We start from the raw sequence: 12,442 nt of genomic DNA on the forward strand, positions 1-12,442 counted from the left end.
TGCACAGTTATAAGATTAACAAGTTCCAGGGATCTAATGTATAGAGTGGTGAATATAGCTAATAATACTGTATCATATACTTGAATGTTGCCAAGAGAGTATACCTTAAATATTCCCAGCAAATAAGAAATAATGATGCAATGAGATGAAGCTAATGGTTGGTGGTAATCATTTTGCAACACACAAATGTGACAAATCAACACATTATACACCTTAAACTTATACAGTGTTATGTGTCAATTATATCTCAATAAGGTTTGGGGGAAAATAAAATAAAAAAAATTTTCAGACACAAAAAACAGAAATTGCTACATGGGGTCAGAAAAGCAATATGGTTTAATACAAGTTAAACATATACAAAGCACTGAAGAATGTCCTAGATTGCAGGTAGTGACTATTCTATAGAAAGAGAGGAATAAATGGGAGAAGGAACAGGAAGAAAGCAAAATATAAAAGAACAAGACCACAGCAGAAAGAAGAGACAGAAATGCGTAAGGAGAACATGTGGAAGACAGAAAATCAAAAAGGACACATAGCTGAATTTTAAGGAAATTCTCTGCACACACCATAGTATTAGAACTTAAGAAATTCCCTTTTTGATGTATTTATAGTATTATGTAGATCAGACAAGACACTTACAAGAAGCATTATTTGTTTCTTGTAACACCAACCACAGGAAGGGCCAAAAAGGATGTCATGGCAGAAAAGCAGAACTACCTCACTACCATGAAAAGAATAACAACAAAAATTGAAAGTCTCAGTGCACCAAAATAAACTGTCTGTACAAAAGATGATTATAGTAAAACAAGGAGGAAGTTGAACCTTGGTTTTAGAATTACTGAACTGTGCAAAGGCAGAAACCAATCTGCATGGTCATCAGTGTTCAGGAGGCAAATAATTCCATGTCCACAATGAAAGCACTGAAACCTGGGCTCCACCAAACCCTTGGAGCACAGCTACATGGCTCCTCCTGAAGCCAAGTATACACCCCCTGCTCTTTCCATTTGTGCTTCGGTGAGGGAGCTGTTTGGGTAACAGATTCATAATGCACTTAACCAGATATAACATCCAAGCCTAGAGAAAGCTGAAGGAGTCACTTGTGGAAAGATCAAAAGAGCACAGAGGATTCTCTTCTATGAGTGAAAACTGAATTTTTCATTAAAAGATGGTGGGAAGAGTCACCCAAGAGAATGCATTTAAAAGTAATAAGGTAACAATGTTCTGCGTCACTGTAACTAAATAAGAGGACAGTTGCGTAACCCGACAGTGTCAGTTGCACATACCCCGTTTCATGTATTTTGCCATTCCTACCCCGTTTTGAGTTCCTAGAAGAATGTGCATGGACTCTCATTTCATATTTACTCCTAACAATTTAATCACAAGGCTTAGAGGGGCGCCTGGGTGGCTCAGTCGGTTAAGCGGCCGACTTCGGCTCAGGTCACGATCTCGCGGTCCGTGAGTTCAAGCCCCGCGTCGGGCTCTGGGCTGATGGCTCAGAGCCTGGAGCCTGTTTCAGATTCTGTGTCTCCCTCTCTCTCTGACCCTCCCCCGTTCATGCTCTGTCTCTCCCTGTCTCAAAAAGAAATAAACATTAAAAAAAAATTAATCACAAGGCTTAGAGTGTTCAGCAATTCAGAATCTCCTTCCCTTTACCCCTCTGATGTACTCCCTCTTCCTGAAATCTGGCTTCATTTATGTATATCCACACTGTACCATCCTGGTTCTGCAAACTATTGCTTTTTCAACGTTTTGGTTTTGTGAAATTGAGAAACCTCTACATATCCATGCAAGCCATTTTCACATCTGTAATTTTATCTCTTTGTTTCAGTAAGTTGTTTTTATCCCCTTCTTCCCTTTTTTTTTTTTTTACTACTTCCGAACTCCCACTTTTGGACAACTCTACCATAATTTTTGAATCTAAGCTATTCTCTTCAAGAGCTGTCATAAACTTAAATCCATCAAGACCATTGACCCTTGCACCATCTTCGCTTTTAAGTTGTTTGTATTTTGTGTCATTACCTTTCAATCTGTGACTAGCTCTTGCATTCTTTATTCTCATTCTTCATTCTTTTCAACATCCCCCATAGCCTGTTTTTAAAATTTGTATTCTCTACTCTTATACTTAGTCTGCTTAAAAATGAACTGACCTAGAAAAGTCTCTTCTTGACCTTGACATTTTTACTATTACACACATTATACTGGTAATCTGAGGCTGCATTTTTAAACCTCCTCTTCATGGATCTGGGTGATTTGTTCAAACATCTGCCATTCTACTGGTTCCAAGGCTGCCTTAGCTGGTCTGGTTGTTCATTTCCCATTGAAAGGCTGCAAGGTCAGGACTTGTTCGTGTAACTGCTCACTCGGGCAGAGGGGACAGCCTCTCCAGACAGAGCAAAATTAGCCTTCAGTCAAGAGCACATGGGTGGCTGGACTCCTCTACTTCCTTCTTCTAAAATTTTCACTGCTCACTCTGGCCCATTCTTCCTTGTTCTTTTCCTTCCACCATGCTACAGCTTGTGAAATAACTCCTTGCCCATGTCCATGTTGGGCCATCAGGTTTCTCTATTCATTCTAGTAGCCAATTTGATTTTCATTCTCAGCCTGTGATTTTTTTTCTTTCCATTCACATTCAATCTTTAGTCACTGCTTTTCTAGACTGACTCAATTCTATCATCTGAATTTCTCTTTCTCTCAAAAACACCTTTTCCACATCCTAAACCTCTGTGTTCTACTTCCTTCAACTTGCCCTTCATTCTGTCCTTCATCCTTCAATACCTAAAATTCTCTTTTGTCTTTCTAGCTATAATCTATCTGCCCTTACCTGTTTCCATTCTATATATGCATTTTGATATACTATGAGAGACCCAAAAATCTTGTCAGTGATTGAAATGTATTAAAAAAAAAAAAACAGAGCAACCTCTTTTGCTAATATATCCTAGAATGTGACACCTTCCCAGAATCTTTTGTAAAAGTTATACTCAAGTTTACGTATATTAGATAGTTATACAAAGAAGAGAAGGGCAAGAAGTGTCTAAAGAGCAACCTTTCAACACCTTAAACTTACATAGTGCTGTATATGTCAATTATATCTCAATAAAACTGGAAAAATAAAAAAAGTAAAAATAAATAAATGTACTCAGGATCTTACTTTATATCTACCAATGTCTGTTCAATTAACTGTTAAGATGTATGGGAAGAAGGAAGAGGGAGAGGTTGACAATGTGAGAAAATGACTGGAGAGAAAGACTGGGAAAGTCCAAAAGTTTGGACTTTAACCTGTAAAAAAAAAAAAAAAAAAAAGAAGAAGAAGAAGCTACTACGGAAAAAATCAAATTGGCATTGTGCATTCAATATTTTTAACTTTTAAACACATCTGTGTTAGAAGATGCAAATTTCAAGTTGATCTTCATGTTAATAAAATTAAATTCATCAAACAACACTTACTAAGCACCTATTTTCATGAGGTACTATAAAATGAAAATGGTTCCTCTAAAAGAATTTAAAATTTAGCCTAATATCTGTTAGAAGTCCAATGGAAACTAATTACAGGCTAATACTTACAGCTTCTGTATGAAACATGCCGACCTACAACTCTAAGAGGCCAAAAGCCATCCTCAAGGTTTATCCTGATTAGACCTGAACACACCCCCTTCCTTCACACTCTCTATCTTCTCAGCCTCTCCTCCTCTCTCCTTCAAACTTCCATTAGTTGCCATGGTTTTCCTATTTTTCAGGCTCTGACCTGGGACTGTTTCCTCCCTCCTGGCCCAGCAGTTTTTGGTGGCAAGTATCATTTTCTTGTAGATCAGCCCCTAGCATAACTCCCGGAACACAACTGGGCATTCTGAGAGCATTTCCTTCTCCTTGGCCCAGAACAAGGGGGCAGGTGCTGAAGAAATGAAGGGACCAGAACATGAAAATATAACAAGCCATGGCACAAAACACAACTGTTAAGATTAACAAAATAATATTGGACATAAAATGTGATACCTGATGGGCCAGAATATAGATATTGTGTCCAACGTCTTTTGGGGAAACACCGTCATCTCCTCCATCATCATCCCCATGGTCACATTCCAATCCTTGGTTATAGGCGTTCTTCATCACATCCACCTATCAAAAAAACAAATAGGAAGAACAGGCATTTTACGTTGTCTATGAGGTATAATGAAAAACTGGAACACTTCTGGGGCACCTGGGTGGCTCAGTCGGTTAAGCGTCCGACTTCAGCTCAGGTCATGATCTCACAGTTCGTGGGTTTGAGCCCTGCATCATGGGCTTGAGCCTGTTTCAGATTCTTTGTCTCCCCCTCTCTATGCCCCTCCCCCACTAGCGTTCTGTCTCCCACTGTCTCAAAAATAAATAAACATTAAAAAAATTTTTATTTATTTATTTTTTATTTTTTTATTTTATTTTTTTTAACGTTTATTTTTAAGACAGAGAGAGACAGAGCATGAACGGGGGAGGGTCAGAGAGAGAGGGAGACACAGAATCTGAAACAGGCTCCAGGCTCTGAGCGGTCAGCCCAGAGCCTGACGTGGGGCTTGAACTCACGGACTGTGAGATCGTGACCTGAGCCAAAGTCGGCCGCTTAACCGACTGAGCCACCCAGGCGCCCCCCAAAAAATTTTTTTTAAATAAAAAAATTTTAAAAACTGGAACACTTCCAAAGACTTGAAAACTACGAAAGAACTATAAATGAAAATGGCCTTAGAAATCATCTTTATTTAAATAAACACAAACAATATTTTCTGTCTTCCTTGAACATTTTTGCTTTGATGTTTGAATACTGACAATGCCAAAGTTCCAATGAATTAGGCAACTCTAGAACCCTGAGACACATCCGTTATTTATTAAGCTTCCACTAGGTACAGGGACAAATGGTGCTGGACGTTGTCCTCTGTACTGAGGACCCAACAGTGGGTACAACACAGTATATGCTCTCAAGGAACTTACTGTCCGGCGGGAGAGTCAGTACATCAAGAGGTGAACACAACAGTTCTACAGCAGCACTAAGTGTGAGGCACCTAGTGAGCACACAGTAGGGACATGAACTCAGGCAAGAGACTGATGGGGGGCCACAAGAAGGAAGTGGATGTTGAGAATAAGGTGTTGTAGGCAGAGGGCTATTGTACATTGCTGCTGTTGAATGAACATGTAACTCTTAGCCCCATTTAACCATAAAAATAGAGAATGTCTTGGTCCTCTTAGTCCACTACCTACAGATATGAGGCTCTCAGTAAATATATGTTAAATAAAACTGTATCTTACATTTTTATCTGCCCTCCTCAACTTTATTCCTCACTATTAAAGAGAGAGCAATGCTTTTGAAACCCCATGCTTTCAAGGACAAAAAGGGAGAGGCAAACCAAGAAACAGACTCTTAACTATAGAGAACAAACTTATGGTTACCAGAAGTGAGATGATGGGGGGGGGGAGGGGCGGTGAAATAGATGGTGGGGATTAAGGAGGGTACATGTCGTGAACAGCCCTGGATGATGCATGGAATTGTTCAATCACTATATTGTGCACCTGGAACTAAAATAATGCTGTATGTTAAATATACTGGAATTAAAATTTAAAAAAAAAAAGAAGCCCAGTGCTTTTAAAGCATGCTGATATTACTTCATAATTTTTATGTTACAAGCGAGGAGGAAAATATAACTTCTACAATAAGAAGACACACTAATGATCTCTGTGGAATCCCCAGTCAAGTCTTCAGATAATTTTCTTTAGGCCAAGCATGGTGTAACATTTCAATGATACAAACAAGCACAGAAGGAATTGGTTTTATTCTTATTGTTCAGAAAGAGATATAAATAAAATTTTCGAGGAGTACAAACATTTTTCACATACCTTTCTCAAATATTCCAATACACAAACTAAAGAAAACTTGCTTTTTTTTCTGGCAAAAAGAATTTGCAGATAGTTTAATAGACTGTGACAGTTTGATTAAGAAAAGTACTTAGAGGAGCGTCTGGGTGGCTCGGCCAGTTAACTGTCCAACTCTTGGTTGTGGCTTGGTCATGAACTCACAGTTTGTGAGATTGAGCCCCACATTGGGCTGTGCACTGACAGCATGGAGCCTGCTTGGGATTCTCTCTCTCCCTCTCTCTCTCTGTACCTCTCCTGTTCATGCACTCTCTATCTGTTTCTCTCATTCAAAATAAATAAACTTAAAATAAAAGAAAAGTGCTTAGAGTGGATAAAACCAATGAAGTAAGGACCCAAATCACAAAGGCCTTTTGCATCATGGGACCTCCTGAGTTACTCTTAAAGGTAGGTTGTGATGTGCCATCATGCCTGGTAGAGCAGTGAAAGCCACTAGACTTGTTTCATGACATGCATACTACAAATTTGTCCCTTTTTGGATTCACACTATTAGCACAGTTTCAAAAGTTTTCTTACCAGTTCCCTGGGTCTCATGTTAAAAAGAATTCTTTCTGCATTCTCACTGTCGTGTCTGCTTTCCATGATGGCCAGCAAAAGCTTGGAGGCATTGTTCTAGAGATACAGATTTAGTTAATGCACATGAAAAGTCTATTTCATGGATTAACAATCCCTGCATTTGTTTTGATTGACATTACCAGGAGCATTTTTTAAAAAACAAACACAATTTTAAACTGCTAATTTCATTTGGCTAACTAACATTTTAAAATAGAATGTTTTAGGGGCACCTGGGTGGCTCGGTCAGTTTAGCATCCAACTCTTGATTTGGGCTCAGGTCATGATCTCACAGTCATGGAATCCACCGAGCATGAAACCTGCTTAAGATTCTCTCTCTCCCTCTCCTTCTGCCTCTCCCCTGCTCACCTGCACATGTGCACACACATATGCTCTCTCAATAAATAAATAAATAAATAAATAAATAAATAAATAAATAATAACAAAAAATAAATTAAATAGAATGCTTTACTTCATTGTCAACACGAAATAAAAATAATGAATCATGAGAGCTATGTTACAAAGAATATTTTAAATATAAGTGAAAGGGTGTTTTAAATACAAAATTGACTTTGTACGTAATGCATTAAAATATAATATTTTCCTTCACTATTTTCTAAATAGGCATTGCCATGATGCCATTTTAATAAGAAAGTAAGGTGAGGGGTGCCTGGGTGGCTCAGTCGGTTAAACATCTGACTTCAGCTCAGGTCATGATCTCATGGTTCGTGGTTCAAGCCCTGCATTGGGCTCTGTGCTGACAGTGCAGAGCCTGCAGCCTGCTTTGGATTCTGTGTCTCCCTCTCTCTCTGCCCCTCCCCTGCTCTCTCTATTTTTCTCTCAAAAATAAACATTTAAAACAATTTTAAAAAATGACAGTAAGGTGAACGATGTATTTTATAGAAATGGTATATAATTCAAAGAATTTAGTGTAATAGTTTGTAACATGTTAGCATATTAGCATACCAAAACTTTAAATAAATTTAAGCAATAATTGCTGAGAATTAATCTAAAATTCTAAATTCACAAGTTAGAAGTAAAATATAAATTTATTGATAATAGTTTATTCGTCTCACTATATGGCATATATATGCATCATGTTTATCATCTGGGTTGTTGAAGAATAATATTTTCTAATTTTGTTTAATAGAGACTAAAAATAGTTTATGTTGTCTTTAATGTTCCAATTTGGTTTATAAATATGTATTCTCAAACATTTAACCTATGGATTCCAAAAATGTTTCTGATATAGTTGATTTATGATCCAAAGAATTACAGAAAGTCTTATTACACAAAGCACAATATCCTCAACATGTGGGAAGATGTTTCTTTACACTGTTTTCAATAGCACCGCTCCAGAATTGTGGCCACCTGTGAAATGATAAAAACCACCTGGGAGATATTTCTACAGTGTTTTTGCAATATTTATTTAGATAAAAATCTCAACCTCCACACACAATCTTTGATAGGAGCACAAGAGAAGTAGAGTCAAATGGCTTTAAGATGTTTCTCAGTGAGTCAGAATTAACATCTTACGGGATAAAAACTTGAACTGAATCAGTTGCTTGATGTATGCAGACATTTACTACATAAGTTTTGTTAATTTTATACAAATTAATTTTATTGAGTAGTTTAATACTAAATTCTCTCCACTTTTTTCTTTCACGAGTACAGCCTAAAGACTGTCTTTAAATGACTAATATTAGTAGCAATGATGTCTGATGATGATGGTAGCAATGTCCTGAAAAAGCTTTAGAATTTTGTAAGGGAAGTGGCATTATTTTTTTTCTGTTCCATTTTCAATTTTTAAGCATTGGTACTAAATCCTAAAAATCCATTTTTATAATCTAGCATCCTATACAAACAACGTACCTAAAAAAAATAAGGTTCCAGGATTAGTGGAGCTGAAATCCTCAGACCAATCTGAACTGACCCCACAGAATTTAAAGCTAAAACCTTGGTAACACTCACAGTATTCTCTAATGAACCTTACTTAGCAGGCCCAGTACATAATAGCTTAAAAATACATCCAATTTCAGAATACCATTGGCAAGATGATATTTTTTCCAACCAATCTTCTTTTTATACTATGTTGGAAGAATAGAAATCTTGTAAATGACCTACAGAAATCTGAATCAAATTGAAAGTACAAGAGCCTACATACACTAAGAAATCAAATGTGCGTGTCAGTGTTAACAGAAGATTTTCTTCCAAAGGGAGCTAGGGACCTTTATAAAAAAAAAAAAAACAACAAAAGCTACCTATTTACAAATTCAACACTTTACAGTCACAGATCAGCTATGAAATATGAATTAAAAATGAAAGGATAAGACATATGAATAAAAAATTCATAAACCTATATAGTAAATGAGTCTATAGAATTAAGTACAGTTAAAATTATAAATAATTAAGCAATTAAATTTAAGAATGACTAATATAAAATAAAACTTAATTTAGCATTTTTGCTATGGCATACTCTATAATGTTATGGAGAATTTATAATTAAAAGCATTCTACCCATGGAAGCCCCCTAAAATTTGTCACTTTGTATTGCTCTGCTTTAAAAACATTGTTCTCATATTGGCCATTATACATAAAGCTTCATAGATTGTTTCGAAAGGTATATATGCCTTGTTCTTTAAGTAGAAGACTATATTTTAAATATTTCAAGTTAAATCCATCCCTTTGGTATTTTATACATATCTTGATTTAGCCAACTGTCATATTTTGAAAAGATACACATAATAGTGCCTAGTAACATAAGTGAAATTTTAAATAATCCTTTATCAAAAAAGCATTTTCATTTGAATAGATAAAAATATTTATATATGGTTAAGTAATACCCCATCATTTAGTTTTTTAATAGGTCTGGATTTGTAAATAATCTATACGCCTATACTTTGTTCTAATCGATGAATCACTCAGTATTTCCCTCCATTAAGTTATATCAATTAAAAATGAGTTTTTAGGCCAATAAAGGACTTTAAAAGCCAAAGGTCAAGGCTTCTGTATGTTGTTTTTTTTTATGAATTATGATTAAAGATGAATGTAAGGGGCGCCTGGGTGGCTCAGTCGGTTAAGGGTCCAACTTCGGCTCAGGTCATGATCTCACGGTCCGTGAGTTCGAGCCCCGCGTCAGGCTCTGTGCTGACAGCTCAGAGCCTGGAGCCTGTTTCAGATTCTGTGTCTCCCTCTCTCTGACCCTCCCCCGTTCATGCTCTGTCTCTCTCTGTCTCAAAAATAAATAAACGTTAAAAAAAAAGATGAATGTAAGATGAAATAAACATTTTTCTTGTAACTCAACCTAAGCTATCCGTCACATGGTCCTAGCTTGGCTTCATTAACTAAAGCATGATGTTAACGAAGAAAAGGATACAAGTTTAATCTATGTAAGGATCATCTTCATTCTATTCTATGAACAGAAAGACTGAAGGCTTATACATATTGCCAATGAAAACAGTGAAAAAAATACAAATTCATCTCGTCTATGAAAAGAAATATTTGCTTATTAGGAGCTCTTAGCACAGTCTTCACATAGCACAACATATGATTCCATTATATATCTAAATCTATATTTAGAAACAAAATTATGGGGGTGCCTGGGTGGCTCAGTCAGTTAAGCATCCGACTTCGGCTCAGGTCATGATCTCATGGTTCATGGGTTCAAGCCCTGCCTCGGGCTCTGTGCTGACAGCCCAGAGCCTGGGGAGCCTGTTAGGGATTCTGTGTCTCCCTCTCTCTCTCTCTGCCCCTCCCTCTGCTCATGCTCTGTCTCTCTGTGTCTCAAAAATAAATAAAAATGTTTAAAAATTTTTTTAATAAAAAAGAAACAAAATTATAAAAATGTCATTCCTATTCTCCCTAGCCATAAATTTACCTACACAAAGTTTTACTTAATTATATTTGCTGTGATATTGGATAGACCTGTCTTTACAGAAAAATTGTATTCAACCAATTTTTTTTTACCTCTTTAACACTAAACACAATAATGTGGTCTTTAATAATTCATCTGTATTGAATATCATGCCTTTGGATTTGGGATTTATATAGCTTCTTGTGTATATTCATTTGTCTATTTCCATTTGAACAAAAACTTGATGAAATTTTTTAAAATGCCATTTTCTTCCTGATCTCTGATAAATGTAACTGCTGGGAAGTATGTGCACAGCTTAAGTTAAGGCAGCTTCTCAAAGGGAGTGTGAAAATAGCTCACAGTATTTGGGGAAAAAATAAGATTCTGATTTAAAAGAAAACAACTTTTAGAAAGAAGAGAGCCATAAAACTAGAATGCAGCCCTTTTTTAAATAGTCTAATTCATTGTGACTTGCTAGATAGAATTCTGTAGTCAAGATGAATTAAAAAATATATGGCATGATGAATTTTTAACACCTTATCTTCCTCTATATAATAAAAAATGTAAAATAAAAACAAAGGGAAGTAGTGAAACAAAGTAGCTACTTAAAAGACCTTTCAGTAAAGTACCCTCTAGCCAAACATTATCTCGAAGCTTGTTGGACATTTCATTAGGAATTTAGTGCACATTGTGCTTTTGCTATTCCTTTCTGTCAAGTCATTAGCTGAAAATAGGATAATATCTGGGGTTTTACAAGAGCTATTTGAAGATTCAGAGTCAATTCAGAAAGCAAGTTTTATATAGAACATGTCACTACCTATCCCCGCCCCCCCGCATAGTGGATTTACTCTACCTTTAGTTGGAGCACCAGATCCATTCGATATTTACCAAGAGGGTTTATGTCATTTAGAATCAAAGCAATGATGATATCAATCCCATTGGATTCATGAGTAGCAATACACGTCTAGAAAGCAAAATGTTTGTAAACAATATTTTATTTACAACATAAAAGCACTAGAAATTATCTAACATAAAATAACAGTCACCTTAGTTTTTTTGACCTTTAAAATATAATTAAGATTTAACTTTGAAGTCAAGGATTTAAGTTTCCTTTGTTCTTTAATATAGAATCTTTTAATTGATTAGTTTTGATTAAATGGCTTTGAATGCAGAACACTGAAAGAGACCGTGTGTAACAGGTGTCTTTTATTTTTAACATGTTTATTTATTTATTTTGAGAGACAGAAAGAGAGAGTGAATGGAAGAGGAGAAGAGAGAGGGAGAGAGAGAATCCCAAGCAGACTCCATGTTGTAAGCATAGAGCCTGGTGCCGGACTTGATCTCACAACTGTGGGATCATGACCTGAGCCAAAATCAAGAGGCACGCTTAACCAACTGAACTCACCCAATAGGAGCACTCTATGTATTGTTATGAACTCACCCAGGGACCCCAGGTATCTTTTAAAATGAACCACTTTTATAGACTTTCAAAGAATTTCAAAAATTAAGTTAAAAACTCTTTCAACCAACAAATTCCAATATTCCCTCCAATAGAGGAGTGTCTTAAATTCAGAATTTTAAGACCTGATCTCTCCTGGCTAAGAGAATATTCCCATTTATGAAAGCAGTGTTCATGATATGCCTAAAGTCTGCAAGTCAATGTTATTGGCACTGATGTAGCATACCAATTTAGCTGGTACTTAGTACTCAGTGAGTCACAAATGATGTTGCTACACATGCTGGGTGGCAGCAGACAAGGCATACAGGTGCCTTCCAATGTTCTGGGGACATCCTGTCCATGATGATGGCTAATGAAAAGTTGCAGATTCCTTAAACCTGAGTGATTTAGAGAGGGACCTTACTTGGGGAAAGTTTATAAAACATCCTGAGAGATAAATATCAGTATTTTGAAGTTAAGGTCTACTGTGCCCCGATTCTGAACTTAATTCAACTTATAGAACTTGAAAAACAGAAACCTGTGGGTTGGAGTTTGTGGAATTACATGTTATAATGCAGCACCCAGTCAAGGGGGTTGAAAAATGGAAACTCGGGTGAGTTAAATGAGCCAGAGTAAAATCAAGGTAACTCTGGAATGACTGCTATTTTTCAGAATGGGCTTCATTTCTCCTTTTGCACAAAATTTTT

The 12,442-nt window shown here is 36.4% G+C and overlaps 1 protein-coding gene across 4 annotated transcripts in view; it reads right to left on the reverse strand.

Annotated features, from left to right (window-relative positions):
- ITPR2 (inositol 1,4,5-trisphosphate receptor type 2) overlaps positions 1-12,442 on the reverse strand; it is a 515,671-nt gene that overhangs the window by 145,590 nt on the left and 357,639 nt on the right. For all 4 annotated transcript variants that reach the window (XM_047864958.1, XM_047864957.1, XM_047864956.1 and 1 more), the window contains 3 exons: positions 11,151-11,261; positions 6,409-6,504; positions 3,991-4,113 (listed from right to left, as the gene is read on the reverse strand). In XM_047864958.1, the coding sequence (XP_047720914.1) occupies positions 3,991-4,113; positions 6,409-6,504; positions 11,151-11,261 (330 nt within the window). The remainder of the gene's footprint in view (positions 1-3,990; positions 4,114-6,408; positions 6,505-11,150; positions 11,262-12,442) is intronic.

The sequence above is a fragment of the Prionailurus viverrinus genome, chromosome B4 (assembly GCF_022837055.1).
Source record: "Prionailurus viverrinus isolate Anna chromosome B4, UM_Priviv_1.0, whole genome shotgun sequence".
NCBI classification, from domain to species: domain Eukaryota; kingdom Metazoa; phylum Chordata; class Mammalia; order Carnivora; family Felidae; genus Prionailurus; species Prionailurus viverrinus.